General features: G+C 39.5%; 1 protein-coding gene across 2 annotated transcripts in view; it reads right to left on the bottom strand.

Annotated features, from left to right (window-relative positions):
• Nucleotides 1–26702, bottom strand: part of UNC5D (unc-5 netrin receptor D) — a 571153-nt gene that overhangs the window by 110209 nt on the left and 434242 nt on the right. The window contains exons 5-7 of one of the 2 annotated variants that reach the window (XM_057697245.1): nucleotides 3763–3943; nucleotides 2739–2906; nucleotides 820–984 (exon numbers count right to left, since the gene is read on the bottom strand). In XM_057697245.1, coding sequence (XP_057553228.1) covers nucleotides 820–984; nucleotides 2739–2906; nucleotides 3763–3943 — 514 coding nt within the window. The remainder of the gene's footprint in view (nucleotides 1–819; nucleotides 985–2738; nucleotides 2907–3762; nucleotides 3944–26702) is intronic. The other variant, XM_057697246.1, reaches the window with a different exon arrangement.

Genomic DNA, 26702 nt, shown 5'->3' with positions numbered 1-26702 from the left:
AGAAAGGATTGATATTTACTGAGCACCTATCCTGGGCCATGAAATATTCAAATACATTCTTTTATCACTGAGCCTGGACAATAACCAAAAATAAGTACTTTTTTGGTACTCACAGTCAGAGAAGTTAAGCAGTTAAGTGACTCATCCAAGATCACAAAGCTAGCCAAGGGCAGCGCCAAATTAAAACCCACCTCTGTGCGGCTCTATTTGACCCTCCCATACTTTCATACCCAGGCAGACAGTCACCTGACGATGGTTATAATGTAATCGCAGGAATAAAAAGCAAAGGCTTGGGAGTTCTGAAATGAGCATTCTATTTCCTGCCCTGCCAGACCAATCTGACACAAACCCACCCACCTCTTCAGTGACATATTCCCCCAACCCCCCGCTTTGGAAGGTAACAGTCACAACACATGTCCCTTTGTCATAGAACCCTGGTCTCTGAGGATTATGAAACACTTTACAGTGCTGTAAAATTCCTGGGAGAAATATAAGCATACGGTGATCTGTGTCAGAATTTCACCAAACCTAAAACCGCTGGCCCCTAAAAGAAAAGAATTGCTAAGCCCAACAGCCTAACACTTTCGTAACATCATTTCTCTTCAAACCATATCTGGTTATGTTCACCACAAATATACGCATTTGTGGAAGTGATCACAATAACCACATTTAAAATGACCCCATCTCGACTACACTTCTGTTTATCTACTTTTCGGGCATTTTTCACCCATTTTCTTTTTTGCTCTGGGAGATTTTGTTTTCTGTGAACTTACTTCCTATGCTGGACAGACACAGAAGATGCATAACGGAAGGTGTTACCTAGGATGCAGAGACCATCTGTGCAGTTCTCGGATTCCTGGCTTAGACCTTCGCAGAATTTGCCCCCGTTTCTCGGGGCCGGGGCTGTGCACTCTCGAATCCGCAGATGCTCGCACTCTGGGCTGCAGACTGACCACTCACTCCACACCTCCCAGCTCCCGTCCACTTCAAAGGGAAACAGAGGGAACCATCGTTAGAATGAATCTGGGCAGCTGTCAGGAGACTCACCCCAGGACCGCTGTTGTTCTCAGAGCTGGATTTTAAAGAAATCACCACCACCACAAAAACAAAATAATGTATCCATTTATCTTCTCTCTGTGGTTTCTTTCCTACAGAGACAAGCTAACAAAAGCAGTGGTGTAATTCTCCTGCTATTTCAGGATGAGACCAATTACTGAATTTGGGCAAGCATTTGAATTACCAGTGTCCTTGGGTTAGCTAATAATGTTATTATCCATTCTTTCCCCATCTTTCATGCCCAACTGCACTTTAGATGGACAGATATACTACGTGCAGGAACCACTGGTAATCACTACTTCCTTGTGGGTTGATAGGTTAGAGCAGAGAGTAGAATAAATGCTCTTGAGGTCCTAAAAGCCCCTCAATAATAAAAAGTTAAACCCATATATATCGATAGTATTAAACTAAAACAGGTCAGCCAATCCCCAAGATACCACGACTTATATAAATAGAATTTCTTGGGTCATGGATTGCTGCTGTATGTAGAAACGAACAAACTGAATTTAATTCCACTGAAAAACAACCCTAGAGACTACGGCAGCTGTTGGAGGCAATTGTGCCACTACCTCCTAGGAATAGGCCAACCATGCTTATGTGGGTTATTGAAGATATTGCTGTTTTTAATCTAGAGCAACCAGTCAAGAGCAGGGTAAAATAAAAATACCGAACTCGAAGCAAAATGTCTGAGTCCTTGTCTTGGTTCTGCCAACTTATTGGCCGAGCAACTCTAAGCAAGCACTTAGCCTGACTTGACTATTTCTGTCAACTGGGGGTCATAAAACTCACAACACAGAGTGAAACGACACCACGTGTGTCAACGTATCTTGCACAGTGCCGGGCACATAGTAAGCACTCAATAAATGTACGTTGAATACAAATTCAAAACAAAACTCCGCGCATAGGCTGCTGGTGAGAGCCTCGCCTTGGCTTTGAGTGGAACTAGATCTGCAATTGTAAAGACACGAGTCTCTGTTCCAGTATCCTCGGAGTTGATGTTCGATCATGCGTGTGAGACCCAGGGTCAATTTATTTCTCAGTGGGAGGATATGCGTTCCATTCAGAAAGTCATCTTCCATCTCATCTACTTCTCATTGTATAAACTGGGTTAGAGCCAGTAAGATGAACAAAAAAACTCGTAAAAGCCATATTTGGTAAATGAAGCCCCTCTCTATTCAGAAAAGTAGGCAAGCATAGCCCAAATGTGAAGTAGAAACCGCTGTGATACAATCTCTGCCAACTGTATTGCCAATAAATACAAAGGTAAAACTGATGAGGTTAGTTGACTGGTGACTGATTAAAGGTCCAGTGTTTGGTACCTGTTGTGTGCTCATGGACAACTCAGTCTCTATTATACAGATGAACACTACAAAATGGGAGAATCCAAGGAGAGAAGGGGATGGCTTAGCCCAATCAAACACTGGTAGAATAAACACACATCAAAACATTTAGTTTACTGATGGTCTCTGCCTAGGGTCATCTGAGTATTAAGGAAAAAAATGTGCCCCCAAGCAAAGGTATTTCACTGATGTTCCTGCTATTACAATGAGTTCCATATTAGCACTTTGGACAAAGGCTCCTTTCTAAGAACTTGGGAGATGGTAGCTTTGGGAAGGAAGTTTCACACCAGCTCAACAGTGTTGGTGGACCAGAAGGGAAAAGGGAATCTACACATATCTCACCAGGACAAAGAGAAGTGCAGGTTATTTTCTGCACTGACATCCCCTCACAAAAGGCTCCACCATTGAGAGGAGCTGGGTTGGTGCAGGTCCGGGAACGTTTCTGCCATCCTCTACCACAGCGAACATTGCAGGCTGACCACTCTGTCCAGGAAGACCAGCCTCCATTCACTGAGAGAGAAACAATGGGGAGGGGAGGGAAAAAAAAGGAAAGAGGTTTTTACTGATTGCCTACTATGTGCAAGCCACTTGCCAGGTGTTGTGAGTGGGCAACTTGGGAACAAGAGACTGGCAGGGACCCTCACTGGCTGCCCCATCAGTGGGGCTGATCTAGTCTCCACCTCTCAGTCTACTCTTCTAATCCAGGAGGGACGCAGAGAATTTGCTTTGCAAAGATATGAGGAACCATAGGAAGAACTCATCAACATTATCTCTAAAGCACTTGAAAATCCGGAGTATAAGAAGAAAATATCAGCATTTGAATTTCTATTAACTTTAAGTGCTTCAAAAATAAATCCCAGGGCTCTTCTATTGTGGAAGGGAGTGCCTTTGCTTCAATAGCTGGGAATTTCATTTATACAATACCTGAGATATTCAGCAAATAGTCATGTTTGTTTTCGGTGGATTTCATATGCCAGGAGAGCAACTGCCGACAGCAGGCTGGGGGAAGATGGGGGTGGATACTGGGTTTGGGAAGAGTGAGAAGCAGACGTTGCCCACCTCAATTCTTTCCAAACATAAAGACAATGGAAGAAAACAAACAACTCCTTAAATTATTTTGAAAAGAGATCAGAAGTGTCACTGACTATCTCCAGAAGTCCAATTTTGGATGAAAGAGCAGACACAGCCACAGCTATAGGAATCTGAGCTCACCGGCTAAACGGGGGAGGCAGGAGACAGCACTGTACGGGATGACCCCCAAAGTCCTATCAGTTCTAAACACTGAAAGTTTTAATGACATGCACACCCCTCTACCTCTCTGCTTTCTATCCTTTCTAACCATTCCTGGCCTTTGGGCTGGTCTTACCATAAACCACCACTGTGGCTGACAGGCTCCTCCTCTTGGCTACGATGTTGGCCGCCACGCAGGTGTAATTCCCAGAGTCTGAGAGCCGTGCCTGCCGGATGATGAGGTTGTGGTCCGCCCTGGTGTCAATGTTCTCATCTTGTTCAGAGTCAATGGGCTCCTCATTTTTCAGCCATTCCACCTATCAGAGGACAAGAATGTTTACAAGACATTAAAAAGAAAAGAACTTTCCTGGAATTGGAAGATGAGCAGTTAGGGTGTATGGAGGAGAGATGTAGCTAACATACAGAGCAATAGCAATGATTTTTGAAATCTTTATTCCATATCCCATCCTTCCTATTTTGTCCATTTGGTATATTCAGGATATGAATACTCAAGGTAATAAACTGGAGGCAGGAAAAGAACATAAATATCCTATTGACTTTGACCTATTTTCTAAAAAATGCAGTGAGAGAGAGAAAAGACTGTAATTAGGTCATTTCATTTCATTTCATCATGTTACAACTCATGTTGATGATGATGATATTTTAATAACTGGCCCAAAATGGAGCTCAGAGAAATCAACACATATATGTAGAACTTGTAATTTGTTCAGAGAGGATATTATACTGTCAGTTAAGGTTTGAAGTCAGTATGTTTGCATTCAAACACATTTTAATAAAGGTGTGATGATGTCTAAAGTCCAATGTAACACAGATCTGGGCAATCATAAGCACATAAATGAAACTTGGATCTCCATGTTCCCTGGTGTTGTCACTATGTTTCTCTGGTGATCGTTTATATTACCCCTTCAGTGATTCAGCAGACATTTACCTGGGATTAGGTACCTGCAACATTTAAGTCCCAGCCTCCCTTCCAAAAGAGCTCATTTTTCACATCCTCTAAGCATAGGCTAGTCCCATCTCTGGTTCGTTTTCTCTAGTTTGCTCCTGGAGAACCTATTTCCATCTTTCCAGCTCCACCCTATCCTTGGTCCAGGGTTCTCTTTCCTTGGACACCTGAGGAAGACACAGATGGGACTTCTGCTCCCTGCATCCTCATCCTCCCTGCAGCTGGGGTGCACCATCCCTACATCCCCGATTTCATCAAGCAGACCAGTCTTCCCCAAACTCACTTCCTTCCCCATCTTGTCCTCTGCTTCCACATCTAAACAATGTCTCAAAAAAATCAATAAATAAACAATGTCTCCACTCTCTTGCACCATCTTGTAGCACCAGACACATCTCTTGTTTTTTTGTTGTTGTTGTTTTTTTACATCTCTTGTTTGACAATAACCATTTAGCTCTAGTTATCAGTATGTGTTATACACAGGAATTTAACAGACACATCAAAACCATAATTTAACACAAAAAACAATGGCAGTGACTACACCAGAAAGACATCACACGGAAGCACGTGAATCCGGGTTCTTTTCACCATACCCTGCCCACCACTAGCATAGATAAATGAAAGTTGGCTTCAGAAGAATGTTCTTCATTTCATGTTTAAATCTAAAGAATTCTAATTTGGGACTTCCTTGGCGGTCCAGTGGTTGACTCTGTGCTTCCACTGCAGGGGGCACAGGTTCGATCCTTGGTTGGGGAACTAAGATCCCACATGCCGCCGTGAGGCCAAAGAAAGTTAAGAAAGAATTCTAATTTATCGCCAATATTCAAGTGACATCTGTTAGACAGCAATTTGGTTTAATAAATATTTTTGGCTTCTATAAAAAGGGATTTATTTATCAGCAGAAAACCTACAATGATCCTTTAACGTTTATCCCAAGTACTATCCTATTAATGACAGTATAGAATACCAAAAGTCATCAGCTATCCAAAATCTACCCTAGATACGGTTGATTTTTAGAAACGAAGATGATGCCAAAGTAGCCAAAAGAGGTCTGAGAATTGCCTTGAAAACATGAGGAGGAGCTGAAAAAGCAACATGGTGCAGGACCAGGAAGTAAGGAAGCAAGCCTGACTACCAACGCCAGGAGTCCCTCAAGGTATCACCATGTCCCAGCCTGGTGGTATAAGAACCAATGATGACTCAGAGCTCCAAACCACTGCTCTGTTGAACAAAGCAGGACAGTGGAACCAATTTTAAAACACATCTGACCACCAGTCCATGACAAAATATCCTCCACTCCCCACTACCACTGCATATTTTCCAGCCATTCACTCATTTGACAAATATTCTAACCTTTATTGAACATCAGAGGTCGTCCTGAGAGTTGAGTAAAGTGAGATAAACAAAACCAGCATAGCCTCTTCTTTCATGCATCTTACTTTTAATGGATAAGAAGGAAACAAAGAAGTAAATCCACATCGCCACCAGAAAATAAGAGCTGTCACCAATATCTGTGATGGAATAAGAGCTGTCACCAATATCTGAATTTTTTAAACCACGATCAGTGCTGTGTCACTGGAAAGAACAAATTGGTCAGCTTAAAGTAGATCTGGGGAGCTTTGGTTCCACTCCACTCTCCTCCTGGTCCATTCTGAGTGTAAACTGCCTGGTTTTGTGATTGTTAATTTCCTATCCTTGTTATTTCTAGCACCTACAAAGCCATTCTCTCTCCTGTCTCCACCTCAAGTCATCATCTTTTCTCATACTTTCCCCCAAAACAGCTGGTCAGGAAGTCGAGAAAGTCTGGCCATGGTCCATAACTAAATTATTCCTAGTGAGGAAATAACCAAAAAGAGCCCTGGGGGCAGTGGCCCTGGAAACGGAAACTGAAGGAGTCCCAGCACCTGGAAATGAAAGAAAGCTTTCCTAAACAAATCTGGGCCCAGAGGAAATTAAAGCCACAATCACCAAGCAGAGGTCTGGTTTCAAATTGAAAACTTATATTAAAATACATCATATACAAAATTAAGTGGTCACCAAACTAGGAAAATATCTGCCACAAATTTGATATATAAAATGGTAATAATCTGATGATCTGAGGGATACTAATCTGAATCACTCAAGCTCTCATATCAGTTGATGATAAAATGCCATCCAAGATAAGATGGAAAAAACACACGCTAATTAAACAATTGAATAAATATATTATACCACTAATAAAAAAGCTGAAAACAATATGACATTTTTCCTATCCAAAGAGCAAAGATTAAAATTACACAGATACACATATAGAATTTTTTTTTTTTTTTGCTGAACTTACGGAGCAAGGGGTATGTCTGCTATTGCTGGTCTACTGTCATCTCCTTTCTGGGATGACACTAATAGCCTCTTAACTACCTGATCTGTCTGATGCTTCCATTCCTGCCTCTACAGTTGATTCTTCACAAAGGGATCGGGTCATATCACTTTCTGGGTCCAAATCCTTCAACAGCCTTGAAACCCACTAAGAACAAAATCGAAAATCCTTACCACAGCTAATAAAGTTCTTCTTGGTCTGGTCCCCAATTAATTCCTCACCTTAGATTCCCTAAGTAACCACTGCACCCTCTACTCCAGCCCTACTGGACTCCTTCCTGTTCTAGAAAACTCGAAGCAAGTGCCAACCTTAGGACCTTAACACCCGTTGATCCCTCCCCGTGGAAGGCCTGTCCTGCAAGTATCCCTACGGCTCAACCCTACTTTTCATTCAGGTCTCTAAGCAAACGTTAACTCCTCAGAGAGGTCTTGCCTAACAGTCCTTTCTAATAAAGCAAGGCCCCTTCACTCCCCACGTCCTGATTTAATTTTCTTCCTAATATATCTCCATCTAATAGGCTTAAAGATAGTAAAAGCCTTCTGTTCTTGTAATTACAATCCCAGGAATTTACTAAAGGAAATTATTCGGGCTACAAACAAGGATTTAAACACAATAAAGTATTTTTAGTAGCAAAGAAGAAAGAAAAAGAAAAAAAGTATGTCAAAGCTACATGCCAAATAGAGCTTTGTTTCAATAAACCATGATTCAATAATGTAAGTTAATATTATATAGCACAAAAGTCATGATTTCAACTAGTGAAAACACTGAAAATGCTCATAATGAAAGAGTCAAAATGCAAACCTGTATGTTTAGTGTTATCATAAATTTGTGAAAACAACAAAAAAAGGAATCAGAGGCATACATATACTTAAAAAATGACTGGAAGAAAATGTAGTATGTTTGCAGAGGTTTTAAGAGAAGACTTGCGGTAACTTTTTCTTTCTTCCTGGTAAGGTTAACTGTGGCACGTGCGTGGAAAAGGTATTTAGTAATCTGCAAAAGTCACTTTAGCTTACAAAAACTCTTTCACTTCTGTAGCACAGTGGTATTCAAATTTACATTTAACCATGGATTGTTTCCTCAATTTAAAGCTTATGTGCTCATATGATTATATATATCATATGATATTGCTTATATATGGAATCTAAAAAGAAATGATATAAGTGAACTTATACACAAAGACATAGACCTACGGACAGAAAACAAACTTATGGTTACCAAAGGGGAAAGGTGGGGAGGGATAAACTAGGAGTTTGGGATTAACAGATACACACACTACTATATATAAAATAGGTAAACAATAAGGACCTACTGTATAGCACAGGGAACTCTATTCAATATTTTGTAATAACCTATAAGGGAAAAGGATCTAAAAAAGAATATATATATATGCATAGGTATATGTATAACTGAATCACTCTGCTATTATATACCTGAAACTAACACAACACTGTAAATCAACTATACTTCAACGGATAAATTAATTACTTAAAGCTCACCTGAAAGTCCCAAATAAAAAACAGTTACATAAGGAAAGATTTATAACAGATGCAGAAGTGAGGTTATTAGAGTCACAGAAGTGAGGGGCCCTAAGCTGCCTAAACTTGGCCACATCCAGGGGCCACTGTTTGTCAAATTCCAGGGGAGATAATTCACTTCCTTCTCCCCCTGTGTCAATCATGCCCCAAGGAGATGTTCAGTGCACCTGTAACATCACATCAGTTGACCCGGCCATTCAGTCTACCCTCATCCACCTACATGTGTGCTATGAACATACACAATGGTCTGCTACTTGGTCTCCCCGGATCATAGTCTGAAAACCACCAATACAGGATGAATGAGGTACCCCAAGTATATACACATTCAGGGCTCCTTGGGGTTTCCAGTGTCATGATGGAGGTCCATCAATCCAATTATGTCTATAAACAATTGGACATTAGGAGATGCCGAACTGCGGGGCTGCTTTTTATGCGTCAACTAATAGTTTATCCATTTAACTGATGGCAGGGTCTTTATGAGAAAATCAGTTTGGTATTTTCTGGGCTTATGAAAGTGACAAATTGCTCTTGGATTTATGCTTTTGTCACTTAGAGAAATGTTAAAACATTTTTGATGAGCTAAGTGCTCCTAATCTAGAATAGTTTAATAAATAAGATCATAGAAAAAAAGCATTTCCTACAGCAGCAGTTGCGAACTCGACTGTTCCCGGGGGCCAGGGAGGTAACATAAATTACTGCAGTGGCACTGGGTACAAGACGTCCATGTGCGTTGCTTGCATATTAAAGACAAGGGGCTATTCTTCATGCCCTGGAAGGAATGAGCTCACGCTCGTTTTTCTTAAAAAATGGAATCGTTTTCTGTCTCCTTTTGTTTTCCCACTTTAGATAGAGACACGAACATTTTAAAAAATTAACAATGATAGTGCGATGAAAAATGACCGTGAACTCATTTTTGCTTTAAAATCTCTGTTGCTTTTCATATAAGCACAGCGGTCTTCACATTGATGGAATACGCAGCCTCAGTGCCAGGATGCATGGGGACCTGGTGCTGACGGTGACAACAGTGTAGATTCCACGACTGGTGCAAACACACAGCCACCAGTCAGGCTCAGACGATCATGGCCAACGTAACCAGATCCTCCATCTTTCTTGAGAAGCCAAGGATGTGTATTTTCATGTAATATTTCTTTCTTTTTTTTTTTTTAAGATAATCCAACTTTTTTAGTTTTATTGATTTATTGGGTCTTGGTTGCTGCATACAGGCTTTCTCTAGTTGCACCAAGCTGTGGGCTTCTCATTGTGGTGGCTTCTCTTGTTGCGGAGCATGGACTCCAGGCGCACGGGCTTCAACAGTTGTGGCTCGCAGGCTCTAGAGCACAGGCTCAGTAGTTGAGATGCACAGGCTCAATAGTTGTGGCTCACAGGCTCCAGAGCACCGGCTCAGTAGTTGTGGTGCACAGACTTAGTTGCTCCGCGGCACGTGGGATCTTCCCGGACCAGGGATCAAACCCATGTCCCCTGAATTGGCAGGCAGATTCTCAACCACTATGCCACCAGGGAAATCCCTAATATTTCTTGGTTCTAACATGATGGCTCACATATTACAAAATATATTGTGAGGATCAAACAAAACCTATCTATGAACTACAAGGAGATTCACTACTCACTCCCTCTTCTCCTAAAGCCATAACACACCAGCTTCCTGGCCCCTTGTGAGCCTTACCACAAAGAGGAGCTCAATGTCCTACACTGAAGTTGTTTCCTTTTATTAAGTCAGCTTCCCCCATCATCCTGGAATGTTCTGGTTCATATGTACGGTGGGCCACTCTTAAGGCTTTCTCACAGAAATGACTGGCAAGCATCTAAGAATTTTTGAACTTGTATACAGTATCCTACAAGTATCATAAGGGCATAGATATTGAGTTCAGAAATTATTTTACAAGAGGCTGCCAGCCCTGGAAAGCCCTCATTAAGCTTTTAACAAAAGCAATACATATTTTCAAATTAGCATTATGGGATCGATACATTGACCACCCGGAGGCTAACAGACATTTTTTTTTTTAATCACTGATGCAAATAACCTCATACTAACAAGTCGTCTCTTCGACAGAGAGGCTTAACATTTTGGAATGTTGTGGGAGGCATTTACGCCCTCATAGGAAAAAAAAATTCATCTGGTTTCTACTTATTTAGCTTAGATGGATAATCCCAGTTAGGAATGTGTGAAGAAACCAGTTACTTAGAGGTAATGAGCTTATGGATTTGCAGGAAGCATGAGTTCATTAGCATACTGTTATGTGCAGATGGTCTGCAATTTGCAGATTTTTCCAGTTTATACACAAATCTGGAAAAGCAGACCATCAAAGACAATTATATTTCATGCCAAACAGCAGGTTCCTGATCCAGCGTTCTCCTTAGCTGGAGACAGAAGGTATGTAATTGACGACCCTATAGATTTCTTCAACAATAGGCAGCATGGAGTAACTCCTTTGGAAGAGTGATGGATTGATGCTTCATGGGAGATTATCTTATCTGAGACCTGGGTTATGTTGGAAAATGTCTGCATGAGTCCTGACATTTCACCTTTTCCAAACTTTTGTCAGAAATCCTGTGTACATAAACACATAAACTTTACATCTAAAGATTTATTTCCATCAGACAGCATGTCAGGTTCTAATGCTCCTGTTTTTATTTTTAATATTCCATAAAAGCATGAGAAGGCGAGTGCTGTTACCAATCATTTAGAAATGTAAAAACTAGACTAGAAAGAGAAAGCCACTTTAACAGGCCAGCTCTCTTCCCATGCAGGATGCCAAACCTGTTGTCTTCTGAATTCTAGAGAGTACCAACCTGGAACTCTCTCTCCTTTCACATCCCACAGAAAATGCCAATGGGGCCACTTGTTGGTATCATCTACCAAGTGTTCTTATCCCCCCAATTCCAATCCTCTTGGGATTTTCTAGATGAAATAGAAAATTGAGTTGCTCATATATATTAAAGATGTAACCTCAGATTTCTGACTTTAGAAGCTTGTCAATTCATCTACTCGTTGCCTGGGGTTTTATTCCTGCATGACTCAAAGGCAAGCTCCTTAAGAACAAAAACAATATTTTAAGTGTTCCTAGATCTTGCACAGAACCTTCTTCTGAGGATATTCAGTGGCAACCACTGAATAAATTTTTTAGCCCAAATTGATGTATCTTCAAGTTCTGAGATTGGTGTTAATATACATACACACATACAACTTCAAACTGCATTTTAGGGGCTGGACCAAGAGGGGATATTATTCTTTGCTTTAAATCCTAGGGTGGAGCACAGCTATAATCTAGAAGAGAGACACTTTCAGCATAGTTGTTCGTAACTATATTCTGGGAACCACTAACATTTCACAATGGCTACGTAGGGTCTCATGTTGACTTTCATGTATTTGCTCAAGGTATGAGTTTTGTAAGAGGAATAAATGTTTCTTCTCCCCACTACAACTATGAATGGCTTGGGAAGGCAACCTTGTCTGATAGAACAGGGTGGAGAGACAGGGCTGCCCTAGGGTGTATGAGAGGTTGAGCCAGGGAAATACTAGAAAGTTGCAACCATTCACAATGTGGGCCTTCCCTACATAACCTCTCAAACTTTTTAATAAAGTTACCATCTTACCAAATAATAAGTGTGACTGGATTTCTGCAGTAAAACAAGAGAAGGCTGCAGCATGCATTCGAGTTGATGGGGGCTAACCAGAGATGGTATACAAGGACACTGGGGTGGAGAAGAGAGGACCAGGCAGAAGAAAGATGGGGTTCCACAGGACCCTGGGGAGGCCCCTGACTTCCATACCCTAGGACATTGGTCTAACCAATACGTTTCTCATTTACTTTAAGTCACATCATGAGTTTTAAGCAAATGGATATTTTGCAGCCTAAAACCTAGTAGTTCTTCTGCACTTACTACATGCAGTACTCTTTTAAACACCATATCTGTTAATTAATTTCATCCTTAAAATGTCTCTATGAGGTGGACGCCATTTTTATCGACGCCATTTTTTATCACCGCCATTTTTGTAGATAAAGAAACAAAGATGTTAAGTACTTTGCCCAAAGTCACATATATACTTATTGGTAGACCCAGAATCTGAAAGTTTTGACTCCAAGTTTGCTTTTAACCACTGTGTTCACTCATCCGTATCATTTACCAGATTTGGGCGGAATGACCCTCTACTATTTGCAAAATTACACTGAAATACAGAGGATTGGTGCCATTGAAGATAATTTTGAAAACATATTTTGGAATTTTACGATCATTCCTAAGGAAGGGTTGCAAAAAAGGTCTCGACAAAAGCAACGTTGTTGAATAAGTGTACCGTCTCCCAGAGGGTTGATTTAAAGGCTAGCTCTCATTTGAATGCACACATTCTGGTTATGTTATATGAACATGTCAGGATGTTCAGAATGTGGTCAGAACTACTTCAACATCAAAAAATTACTCAGACTTAATATTTGTTCCCATCAGAAGTCATGGTAGCCCTCTCCAAGTTATCTGGTGTTTGGTTTTGCTTTTGGGCAACAGGCAGAAATGGAACAAGTAGTCCACGAAATCTTTGTGACGACAGCCTGCAGTCTTAAAATACTCGAGGAGGCCAATTGTATCCAAGTTTGTTGGGTGGCTTACAGGAAATCATTTGCTTTCCTGAGAAAAGGGATAGGCATTTCTGGCCTTTTACCTGGATGAGCATGGATGTGATTGTGAAGCTATGGCAGCCATCTTGTGACCATGAAGAAAAGGTAAAGGAGCCCACAGCACTCGCCAGCGAACACGTTGCTATCCAATAGTTCATCTCATTTGATCCTCACAACAACCACAAGGCAGGCAAAGAAACTCTTACCCTTCCCATTTTACAGACGACATGATTTACCTAAGGCAACAGACTTGGAAAACGGTAGAACTAGAAATAGTAGCCTTCAAGTCATTTTCCTGAGACAAAACATTAGCCATTTTCTTGTCTCATTTACCACATGAAGGGCTCCCCCTTAACATAGCCCATGATTTGGCTTGGCATTCTAAGATAAGTCCTAACTGGGACTTAACTATTGCAATAGAGTGACAGGCTTCTAACTCAGAAGGGAGCAAATTATCTTCCCAAGTTAGTTCAGGCCATCACTTGTTTTGCTACTTTCAGATCAGATGTCATCTGTCCTCTTCGCCCTCCTTGATAATGTTTCCTTCAAGTTATTTATAACAGTACTCTCATGTTTCCCCTTTTGTCTTCCTTTTCTTTCCAGTCTGGATAGATTGACTTTAAAGCCACCTACACTGCAGTTTCTGCCATTTAGCTCCACTTATCTGATTATGCATCACAAAAGGAAGCAGAAATTCAGCTTAATTGTGAAGCCACAGCCGCAGAACCAGGCAAAGGAGAGAAATCTAATGATCACAGACAGAATCGCACTCACTGATGCTGAATGAAATGACAGACAGGAGTTCCTTTGTAGCAGCCCGAATTCTGATTACGGAACTTTATGTTCTGACATTGTATGTCTCTTGTCAGATCAGTGTTGTCCTTTAACTTCTCTGCTTCAGTTATGAAAGTCAAGTGCGGCCTCATGTTATTATTATTTTTTATTCAATTTGACGGGTAAATGGTCTCTGGGGAAGTAAACACCCCAATCAACTGTTTACTGAAATTGTAACATTGTCATGAGCGAAAAGTGAGACATGTTTACATTAATGTAAAGCATTTACAAGAATGGTGATCAGAGGGAAAAGACAACATTGAACAGATGAAACAAATATACAAATGGGGAGAGATTTGCAGTCAAAAGCTGATTTGTACGGGAGGGTGCGTGCTACCATTCGCTTTTCAGCTGTGCTTTCCCTAGTGCAGTGGGCATTGCTCTTTGCTAATCCTACCTTTGCTCAGTCCCATCTGCTACGGGAAAAGGAATTCTGGTTTCGAATCTTTGATAAAGCAACACCTGGGAGATGCTTCCAAAGCTTCCCAAGTTTTGAGTTGAATTGGATACCCCAAGGGGTGTCCATAAAATGTAGTAACATGTGCCTCTTCATTTAAAGGGATTATTATAGGATGGGAAGAACTCTTTAACAACATTACAAAGAGTTGGCCTTCAGAGAGACTGAAAACACTGTCTGCATTCACATTTCCTCCCATAATTTCTGGTATGTAAATCAGGTTTTAAAGTGGTGATGAGGGGATATTAATTAACAGTTCCCTTTTTCTGTTCCTTACTACCAGGTAATATATACTCAAGTGCTGAGAAAATAGCCATTTTAGTAAGGATTAAAGCATTAAAGACTCAAAATGTTCATATCATAACTGTTTTCTTAAATTAATTAACTAATTTATTTATTGGCTGTGTTGGGTCTTCATTGCCACACACAGGCTTTCTCTAGTTGTGGCGGGCAGGGGCTACTCTTCATTGCAGTGCACAGGCTTCTCATTGTGATGGCTTCTCTTGTTGCGGAGCACGGGCTCTAGGTGCATGGGCTTCAGTAGTTGTGGCACGTGGGCTCAATAGTTGTGGCTTCTGGGCTCTAGAGCACAGGGTAAGTAGTTGTAGCACATGGGCTTAGTTGCTCCGCGGCATGTGGGATCTTCCCAGACCAAAACTCAAACCCATGTCCCCTGCATTGGCAGGTGCATTCTTAACCCCTGTGTCACAAGGGAAGTCCCTATCATAACTGGTTTTAAAAGCTGGTATCTGAGTTACATACAATTAGATAAAGAAATGCAAATACATATCACTGACGCATGCGTAGACACAAACCATTGGAGAAACCAGATCTGTTCAGAATAAAAATGTTTCCATCAGCTACATTGAAAGGCTAATCATGTAATGATCTACAAAGGAAATGCAGGGACAGATATGGAAGAGCTCAGCTTCCATATATTGGGTGGCTGAGAATGAATTAGCATAATCATAAATTTGTTCCAATTACAGAAGGCAATTATCAGAGCCCAGCTTACAGCATTATCAAAATGAAATCAGCAAAGTGCATCTACAGCCCAGGTAGATGCCACTGAGTTAACAGTACTTAAAAAAAAAAAAAGGCTCTATGCTCATTCATCTTTCATCCTTTGGATGACTGCACACTCCATACAAGCCTCCTTTTAGCTGACAGACACAAAGCCACCATGAAAGAAGCAAAAATACACGCTGTACACACACAAAAAAATAAAATAAAGTCGTGCTCAGTATAATAACTCAAGTGCAAAATAGCCAAATTCAAACTCTGAAGTCTTGTATGGATAATTTCTCTAGATCAGTGGTTCAGGCAGTGCTTTTACATTTCAGACACTAATTTACATCACCTTTTGTGTTCTCTCCAAAATATTGATTAGGAATAAAACTGTGAGTAAGCCTGTCATTACCTGCTCCAAACAAAAGTTCTTTGTGCAAAAATGTAATGCTGCTGTTTTGCAAAGGTAACCCCACCGCCATTCCTATTGTTTTCATGTTGCTTTCCTGTTATAAATAGAACCTGCTACCTTGTTAACCATCGCCAACCTGGAAAGAGTGCAGGAGAGTCAAACATATTTTGTATAAGAGGCAACAGATTTAGCCTCCAAATTTTAAAGCTGAAAAGGCAATTCAATGTAACTAGTTAAGGTTATGCTTATATATAATAAAATATGCCCAGCACTTACAAAACAAACAGCAAAGAGGAATATTACTCAGCCATTAAAAAGAATGAAATAATGCCATTTGCAGCAACATGGATGGACCTAGAGATTATCATACTAAGTGAAGTAAGTCAGACAAAGACAAATATCATATGATATCGCTTATATGTGGACTCTAAAAAAATGATATGAATGAACTTCTTTACAAAATGGAAATAGACCCACAGACATAGAAAGCAAAGTTATAGTTACCAAAGGGGCAGTGGGTGGAGGAAGGGATAAATTAGAAGTTTGAGATTAACAGATAAACCCTACTATACATAACACAGACAAACTACAGGGCCCTACTGTATAGCACAGGGAACTATATTCAGTATATTGTAATAACCTATAACGGAAAAGAATCTGGAAAATAATACATATATATAACTGAATCACTTTGCAGTATACCCCAAACTAATACCACACTGTAAATCAACTATACATCAACTAAAAAATTAAAGAAAAAGACGTACAAGAGAATGCAGATTAGTAAGAAAGACCAAATGCAATGGGTTTTACTATTACATAGGACAACAGGCCCAGTGGAGCTGAAGCAGAGGGAGAGAGACTAACCTTCCTCTCATATTGATGGTTTGCTACACATCAGATGCTAGTCTAGGCTCTTTCACGTCTTAAACCACTTGGTGAGGTGGCCATTGCTAAGTACATCTTTACAGTTAAGAAAATAACTAGCATAAAAGAGCTGAAATATTCGAACATGATCAAAATTCTGCCATCTTAAACAAGTAAGCAAACACAAAAGCCTTTCTTTCCTTGCTTCACAGGCATCTCTCTTGAATTCCTTAGCAATTATTCACCCCTCAACATTGCATTTCAATCTGGCTTCCACCCTATCAACTCACTGACATTGTTCTTGCTGACGTCACTGATGGTCCCCACGTTGCTACATTCAGTGCAAACTCTTTTGTATCTTCCTTGACTCTCAGGGGTAATAAGAACCATTCCTGGATGGTCTCTTTCATTGGTTTTGACGATACCACGTGTTCTCCCTTTGTAGCCCTCTAGCCACTCCTGCTCTGTCTGTTTTGTGGCCTTCTCCTCTATCCAAACATGAAGTATTGTATTTCTTGGGGCCCCAAGAACATGCCCAAATTATCTTCAGTTCACTGACCTTCTTGAGCTACAGCCTCTTATAGTAGATATCTACTCAGCATCTATTTTTATAAGCTTTGTAGATGCTTCAAGTTCAACAGGTGGAATTGGCTTTGGAATTTTTTCTTGTAGAAGTCAGAAAGGGACAGATGATTTCCTTACCTGTTTGACATGAACATATTTGAATCTCATCATCGGAAAACAGGGATTCACTGAAAAAGACTGGATGGTTGGTGACATGATAATTTCACATTAAAAAGAAGACTCTTCATGTGATGTATAGAATTATGGGATGGGGAGGGGCAGGCAAAGTGAGCAGCAGAAAGATCACTAGGAGGCTGTGACCCTAACTGTGGGGAGTGATCGTGGTGGGGTGAACCGGAAAGTTATGATGGGTATACAGGCACCCCTGGGTCATATGGTGGGTATAGTTCCAGAACACCTCAATAAAGCAAATTTCACAAATAAACACCTAAGTATACACCTTAGTTAAAAAACACTTTATTGCTAAAAAATGCTAACCACCATCTGATGACACAGGATTGCCACAAACATTCAACTTCTAAAAGAGGGAAAAAAAAAAACCCTAAAAAATGAAAAAAACACATTATCTACAATAAGGCAAAGCTCAATAAAATGAGGTATGTCTGTACAATAAAGAGTGTTAACAATAAGTTACAGGGTAAAACAGGATGAATAGAAATTTGTGGTTGATGTGATACAATATTTAAAGAGAGGGCAATTGAAGTTCGGCACCTATATATCTGACTTGGATAAGTGATATGGAGATCACCAGGTGAAAAGGTCATTTTTGGATGGTGTACTTATATTTGCTTACTGAATATCCCCTTGGTCCCTAATACAAAAATAGCATTCTGAAATCAAAAGAAAGAAAGAAAGAGAAAGAAAAGCCAAATAAGGCAATGGAAAAATAGGCTAAGTACTCGAATAATTAACTCAGTGATGCCTTTAGTTAGATTTAAGATGTCTATAAAGGCACTGAAATAAACATCTTCCATCCAGGTCTCTCTTCAGCTCCAGACTTACATAGTGAACAACTTTGGGGGCATATTTACCCCACAGTCTTAAAGATACATTGTATCCAAGGCTATAGGCATGTATGAAATCATGCAGAAAGAAGGGCGGGGGGGGGGGGGGGGGGAGGGGGGGAGTTTAAGATATAATGCTGAAGAAAAGCAGCAGGAAAGGGAAAAAGAGGCTGCAGAGATACACTGCTGATATTGAGGTAAGAGAGAAACCGGAAATGTGTGTGTCATGGAAATCAAGAAAGAAAAAAATTTTAAGGACTTAAAAATTACCACTGAAGTAAAAGGTGAGTATAAGTGAAGCTCCAGGCTCCATTTCAACAACAAACTCCTTCTATAGCATGTTAATTAAAAGAATCCAATCTGTGTTATTTTAATGTTAATAATAATAATAATAACAAACCGACACTGTCCCCCTCTGTTCATTGTCCTTGATATTCACTGAAATGTCCCCAAAGTCAACTGGTCACTAGAAAAATAAAGTAGTATCTCTAGCTCACTCCTTACAGCAAATAACATATTAAATGTATATAAAATATTAAAATATAGTAAGTGAAGACAAAAGTACCGTAAGAAAACATGGGTGGATATATTTTTTTTTAATTTTAGAGTGCAGAAGGATTTCTTGCATGCCATAAAAGCCAAAGACATAAAGAATGACTACTAAAATGTAAAAGTTTAATATACTGAAAAGATGCCATACATAAGGATAAATGTGAAAAAGTGTTTGCAACATATGGCAAAGTACTATTATACTAAAATCAAGGGAGATACTAAATATGTTTTGCAACTTGTACAGCGTGATGCCCATTCAAAAAAAAAATGGGTGTTGGTTAGAATATTGTACCAGAACGTACTGAATGAACACCAGCCTGGTTTTTAATATACAAAGATCATGCTAAAATCAATAGGAAACAATCATTCCAACAGGAAATGAGCTAAGTACTCAAGCAGATTATTTAGAGTAGAAAAAGGCAAATGGAGGAATAACATATGAAATGCTTTTCAACTGCTCTAATAAGGAATACAAAAATTAGATGTTACTGTTAGCCTATTACTTTGGTAAATACTGAAATTATATAGGGTTGGAAAAAGTGTAAAGAAATAGATGTTTTCAGTGACTTTAGCCTATGGTATAAATTAGTACAATGAGTTAATCCCTTTTGTGGGACAACATTGCAATTTTTACCCAAACTGAAAATACTAATATCATCTCATGTAAATTTCCACTGGTTGCAGTTGAATAATCATCAGTAAAAATCTAGAGATATGCATTAAGATATTAATTACAGCCTTGTTTATAATAATGAAGAAACTGTAAATGACCTAAATGTTAGCAGATTAAATCAATTATGTACCTTTACTTGGTGGAATACTATGCAACCATCAAAAAGAACTGATGCATTTCCATGACACATTACTGAATATTAAAAGCAGATCATGAAACTATATTTTTGTTACATCTACATTCACTATTTTTATTATCTCTACATTCAAAGACATATCTGGAAGGCAGTTCACCAACTGTTATTTGGGTGGTGGAATTTTCAGTGATCATAATTTTCTTCTTCATAGATTGCTGGATTGATTTAATCTGTAGTATGTGCTATTCACCAAAAATACCTGGCCAACTACTTTACAAGTATGATTGTACTTCCTGGATACTTTTTGGTTTGGTGGGATCTGTGACTAGTTCCGGTCAATGAGTTGTTAGTACTAACTGTTGGTTCTGGGCCTGAGTATTTAATTTCCTGCATTGAGATGCTCTTATCTTTTCTCTTTCTGCCACAACAGTTCCTAAGTTTTTGGAGAATGACTACTCCATTAACCTTGGAACTTCAGTAAGACTGTCCATGAAACAGAGCACCCAGCTGACATGTGATGGACATATAACGTGAGAAATAAATAAATCTTTGTTATTTTAAAGCCACTGAGATTTCCAGGCTGTTTGTTACTTTATCATAATGTAGCTCACCCTATTTTCTACAATCTACATTATGTCTTTCAGCAAGAAAAAAAGCTATTTTCATGAAACAAACAAATACATGTTCCCAAAAGGTTTCTAATACTCCTGGTCTCTAGGAGATACAACAATCTGTCTTAAATTGCATCTTTCTTTTCCATAAACGAATACATTAACGAGAAAAACAATCCATTTCTAATGGCTAGCAGACTAAGTGACTGTCCCATATTGTATTTTATCTTCACAGCTGTTCTTACTTTTGGCTGTTGTTGGCTATTTTAGACAACACCTTGACTTCTACAAAATCTTACACTGTGCCGATCATGGATAACGAGTCGTGTTAAAACTCTAACCTCTAATTCCATGGAGGAACATTTAAATGAAATTATGTTCCTTTCACATGTCATACTTAACTTCAGTTGACTATACAATTTCATTAACAAAAATGAGTTTTTCATTTGTTTTTGTTTTTTAAATAACATAAGTAGTTCCATGGATTACAAACATTCCAAGAGGAATCTCAACAGAAGTGACTTTGTACATCCAGCATTTTCTCACTTAGGGAGGGTGTTTGTTTCTCATTTTAATCAACCTGGTCAATTAAATTGGACAGTTTCCTATTTGTTTTCTCTCCAGTTTATCCTCCTCGTCTTTGCATTCTGGTTTTTATGAACTAGCTCAAAGCTGCTGTTTGGTCTTCACAACACTACAGGGAATGTTTAAAAAATAAACTAAATTGCCTTCGTGACTTTTTTTCAAAGTTGCTGAAAATGAGATTTTTCAACAGCTTTTACTCCATAACCCCCTCCTCCCTTTTTAATTTAAATTTTGGTACTAAAATGAGCTTACACTATTCCATTAATATCACTAGGGGAGACACTTGTTTCCTACGCAATGTAGAGATTAGTCTGCAATTCTCTCCACTACTATCTTTCACTGTTCTATCACTTTACAATGCCTGTATATAACATATTTAGCAGTTTACTTGCCTTATTGCTTCATGGACATACGTTTACAAAAAAACCAAAATTACTCTGCAAGCCCTAGTGTACCATAAACTGTTGTTGGGAACGAGGTGGTGATTCTAGATTTACGTCAGAACACTTGCAGAGTCAATCCTATTAACACAATCAACAAAGGAAAATGTGGTTGAAATTGTCCAAAAAAACCCAGACAAAACTATAATTTGAAAAGATAGATGCACCCCTATGTTCACAGCGGCACTATTCACGATAGCCAAGACATGGAAACAACCTTAATGTCCACCGACAGATGAATAGACAAAGAAGATGCGGTACATGGCTACAATGGAATATTACTCAGCCATAAAAAAGAATAAAGTAATGCCATTTTCAGCAATATGGATGGACCTAAAGATTATTATACTAAGTGAAGAAGTCAGAGGACAAATGTCATATGATATCACTTATATGTGGAATCTAAAATATGGCACAAATGAACTTATCTATGAAACAGAAATAGACTCAGATGTAGAGAACAGACTTGCGGTTCTGGGGGAAGGGAGTGGGGTAGGGATGGAGTGGGAGTTTGGGGTTAGCAGATGCAAATTATTATATATAGAATGGAGAAACAACAAGGTCCTATTGTATAGCAGAGGGAACACAGTTCCCTATGATTTAATCCTGTGATTAAACCATAATGGAAAAGAATATGAAAAAAAAAAAAATATATATATATGTATAACTGGATCACTTTGCTGTGCAGCAGAAATTAACACAATATTGTAAATCAACTATACTCCAATAAAATAAATTTTTTAAAAATCAGCTAAATGTAAGCTGCAGAAGACCAGTAGTCTGCTAGATGGTAAAAGCTTACATTGCATTTTCTCCACCGATAATTCAAAAATTCTATAATTTACATAAGGATTATCAAGAACTGGTTCTGTGTAGTACTAATTATGATGTCAGTACTCTCCCTCTTTAAAATGAGGGAAAAAGGTACTTTCTTTCCTCTACTTCATGGGGATCTCTGGAGGTTGAAAATGAACCTGAATGGAAGGATTTTTGTGGAAGGGTGAAGTAAAAAAGTAATGTAATGTGGTAGCAGATTCCAGGAACCCATCATCTCGCATGAGTTCACTTGAGATGCAGAGTCAACAGTTCAACAAGATGAGACCAGAATAATCGCAGGTTGAATGTGGGCCCTGCACGCCACTCAGAGAGGTTGAACTTAACCCTGAAGGCACGAAGCAGCCACTGATGGATTTTTTTTTCCCAATTTTTGCTTTTTATTTTTTTTAATTTTAATTTTATTGGAGTAGAGTTGATTTACAATGTTATGTTAGTTTCAGGTGTATAGCAAAGTGATTCCGTTATACATATACACATATTCATTCATTCTAAGATTCTTTTCTCTTATAGGTTATCATAGGATATTAAGTAGAGTCCCCTTCCCCTGTGCTATATAGTATGTCCTTGTTGGTTACCTATCTTATATACAGTAGTGTGTGTATGTTCATCCCAAGCTCCTGATTTCTCCCTCCCCCCAGCCACATTTCCCCTTTGGTAACCATAAGTGTGTCTTCGGTATCTGTAAGTCTGTTTCTGTTCTGTAAATAAGTTCATTTGCATCATTTAAAAAATCAGATTCCACATATGAGTGATATCATATGATATGTGTCTTTCTCTTTCTGACTTAATTCACTTAGTATGACCATCTCTAGGTCCAGATTGCTGCAAATGGCATTATTTCCTTCTTTTTTATGACTAAGTGATGGATTTTAATGAACGGAGTTTTGCTGAAGAAAAATCATCTGGCATCCGTGTGGAAGGTGCCAGGTGACACTAGAAAGTCATTACTCCACTAAAGGGGAGAAATGATGAATAAGGCAGTGAAGTAAAGACAGAGAAGACATAAAGCAGAATGAAAAGAATTGCTAAGAAGTCATAACTGAAAATGAGAAGAAGGGTGAACAAATGAACTGAGGAAATATGCTTAACTCACAAGTTCCCAGCTTGGGCAACTGGTATCCTTAACTAAGACAAGGGGGTCCCAGAGTTTCAAATTCGAATACCCGTTTTGTACATGTTATTCTTAAAGTGCTGTGGGATGCTTTTAAGAACTGATCACTGACTTAACCAACTGGACCCACCCAGTGAAACAGACACCCCCAAAACATGCAACCACCAGTCTCTGGTTTGAGGGTAAAGGACATTGTACACCAGGCACTGTAGAGTCCTCATCAATGAAAACAAGGTCTGTTTGCGGGCTTCAGGTTGGCGGTGATCATTTCATAGGTCAAACTATAAAATAACTTTACAATTCTTGAATGAAGATGTATCACATCCAGAAAACCAGCACTCCTTGAAGACAGCAGTCCATCAATCTCTGGATGCAAGATAAAACTGGAACCAGTTTAATATAAAAAAGGTCAACAGCTACCTGGTGGTCACATGTCATTTTCTTAGAGCCTTCTCTTTTCAGTTTATAAATCATCCTCTTGTTAAAAAACTAAAAATTAGTAGAAGGTTCTATACTCTTTATTTTCCAGCCAACCACATCTCATCTGCATCTTCTAATGTAAGTAGGACACAGCCAAATAAACAACCACTCCATACTTCTTTTAATCATTTTACGAAGTACATAGTACCTAGGATAGAAATCAGGGCATTCAATTGCAGAATAATTATCATCAAATTCTTTTCCTCATTTTGAAAAGCATCCTCTCTCCCCCATCTCTGTCTGTCTCTCTCCCCCACATCTACACATATTCATCCTCATCCCTACACACCACCCTCCTCACCACCACTGCCACCATCACTAGCACCTGAGCAGTCTAGACAGACTTACAGAGGTGATTCCTGAAAGGGATACCTTTCTCATTTTCCTGTGGATGTTTAGCTTGCCATGCATACTCATTTTACCTTTAGACCAAATCCTCAAACCATCAAATACACTATAGCTATCATTGCAATCAATAGGGTCAATCTGTCTAGTACTTAAGACCAGCAAAAATGGAAGCTGATTGGATCTGTCTTTAGATTACCATGAGTTGGAATAAGGACAGGACAGCTACAGTTTGGCCAGGAGGTGCTAAAAAAATCAGACAATCATTTTCTACCAGGCTCTCTGGGCCCTCTAAAGATGAGGAATGAGTCAGCTGTTTTTTCTCCGCCTGGAGCTCTATATCAGCATACATCAAGTAGCTCAAGTCCATCTATTCAGTGATGTATCTGTACACACTGGTTGGTAATCAGTAAGTTCCCTTAATGACGCCCTGAAGGAGATGCATGGTAACAGCCTCTCCTCTTCCAGCAAACTTGTGACTGAAGATTGACCGTTTATGACTTCTTTTCCTTTTTAGTGCTGTTCATTTTTAGCCCGGATTTGCTTATGTGAAAATATGAGCAGGGGTGTAACAGATTTATGGAGAGAGGGTTTGGGGTTACCTGCTCTGGGTTCAGCCCCCACCCCACCTCAGGACCCTGGAGCTATACAACCCTTTCCCTTTCCCTGTAAGTATTTATTTTGCTTTAAAGCAAGACTCATCTCTTACAAGCTCATATTTTTTACACAAATCACAGACCGAGTGCAGTTGATCACTTTCTCATCCTCACATCTGCAATCCCTATCAGCCTTGGTGGTAACGCAGTATCACCGGAGGGCATCGTGTGCTTCAGGAGCTACTGCAGCCTCAATAAAGCACAAGGCCTGCCTTCACTCTACTGGGCTAGCCTGTAACTCTAACTACAGATGGGGCTGCTGGACCACATCTCATTATAGGACTAGATTTCACTTAAAGCAGCCTAAACTACAGTGCGAAGATTTTTTTTTTTTAAGCTTTTGTTTTGTTCCCTTTTGACTCTGCTAAAAGCAAGGAATATAAGGAAGCATGCCTCCTAGGCACTTCATAGAGAAAGTGCTGGAACAGATTCTCACATCTATGAGAATCCTCAGGCCTGGCAGCAGCAGATGTGTTCTGCAATCCATTGTCCTTCTTCCTAGGAGAAGATAATGCTCGCAGAATGATGCTAGGTCCTCAGCCACAGGATGTGGAGACGTGAAAGAAAGCACAGGAAGCTGACACTAAGTGACTGCCCCGCCCCCTCAGTCAGAATAGTCTCAAATTTCATTGTGGGGGGGGGCACTCAGGAGTCCCAGACTAGAAGCTTCTAGAGTGAGAAAACCATTAACGAAATACAGATATGGATTTGATTGTTTGCTTATTAAATCATATGCATGTCACTTGGGACTGAGGGTGGTTATAGGCTAGTAGTCACTGCAGCAAGATAGGAACAGAGAAGCAGAGACAAGCCCTACTCCGGGCCGGCAGGAAGGTTGATGTGGGCTGTGTCTTCGTGCACTGGCCAGGGCCCCTGAGGTTCCCCACCCTGGTATAGGATTGCTTAAGGTTTTCTTTTCTCTTCCATTACAGTTTATCACAGGCTACTGAACGTAGTTCCCTGTGCTGTGCGGTAGGACCTTGCTGTTTATCCAGTCTATATATAATAGTTTGCATTTCTCTGATAATTAGTAATGTTGAGCATCTTTGCATGTGCCTACTGGCCATCTGTGAGGATTGGTTCTAGAACCTGACATAAAGATCAGTTTAGAAGTGGGGGTGAGGGTCCTGAGCATTAAGTCAAAAGCAGTATAAAAGCAGGAAGGCAAGCTAGTCATTGCAGATGCAAATGTTACACCAGGAGATTTTCTCTTTCGATGGTTCCTTTCCTTTATATTTGGCCAATCAGGGCCCATTCTCAAGCCTTTCCTTCCTAGCCACAAATCCTCCTTGGGGATTTTAAACCAGAAACAAGGAAATTAAAAATTAAACTAGAACAGTGATAAATTAAGAGTTTGGGATTAACAGATACACACTACTACATATGAAATACATAACCAACAGTGACCTACTGTACAGCACCAGGAACTATACTCAATATTTTGTAATAACCTATAAGCGAAAAGAATCTGAAAAAATAGATATATATGTATGTATAACTGAGTCACTTTGCAGTATACCTGAAACCACACAACACTGTGAATCAACCAAACTTCAATTAAAAAGTTAAACTATATATAAAAGCTTACACCTGCTAACCCCAACCTCTCACTCCATCCCTGCCCTACCCCTCTCCCCCTTGGCAACTACTAGTCTGTTCTTTCAGTCTGTAAGTCTGTTTCTGTTTCGTAGATAAGTTCATTTGTGCCATACTTTAGATTCCACATATAAGTGACATCATATGGTATTTGTCTTTCTCTTTCTGACTTACTTCACTTAGTATGATTATCTCTAGTTGCAGAAATTAACATTGTAAATCAACTATATTCAATATAAAAATTAAAACAGAATATTTTAAAAATTAAATTTAAAAATGTTTTAAACTAAACATTAAACCAGAAACAAAGAAGCTATTAGAACCAATAAGCCTAACCCAAAATTTAGATTCAAGATTCTGAGTGTTCACTATTTTCACCAAAGGAGTTCTCAGTATTT

The sequence above is a fragment of the Hippopotamus amphibius genome, chromosome 10 (genome assembly GCF_030028045.1).
Source record: "Hippopotamus amphibius kiboko isolate mHipAmp2 chromosome 10, mHipAmp2.hap2, whole genome shotgun sequence".
In the NCBI taxonomy this organism is placed as follows: domain Eukaryota; kingdom Metazoa; phylum Chordata; class Mammalia; order Artiodactyla; family Hippopotamidae; genus Hippopotamus; species Hippopotamus amphibius.
The sequence above is the reverse complement of the archived record's forward strand: the minus strand, read 5'-3'. Positions and strand labels throughout refer to the sequence as shown.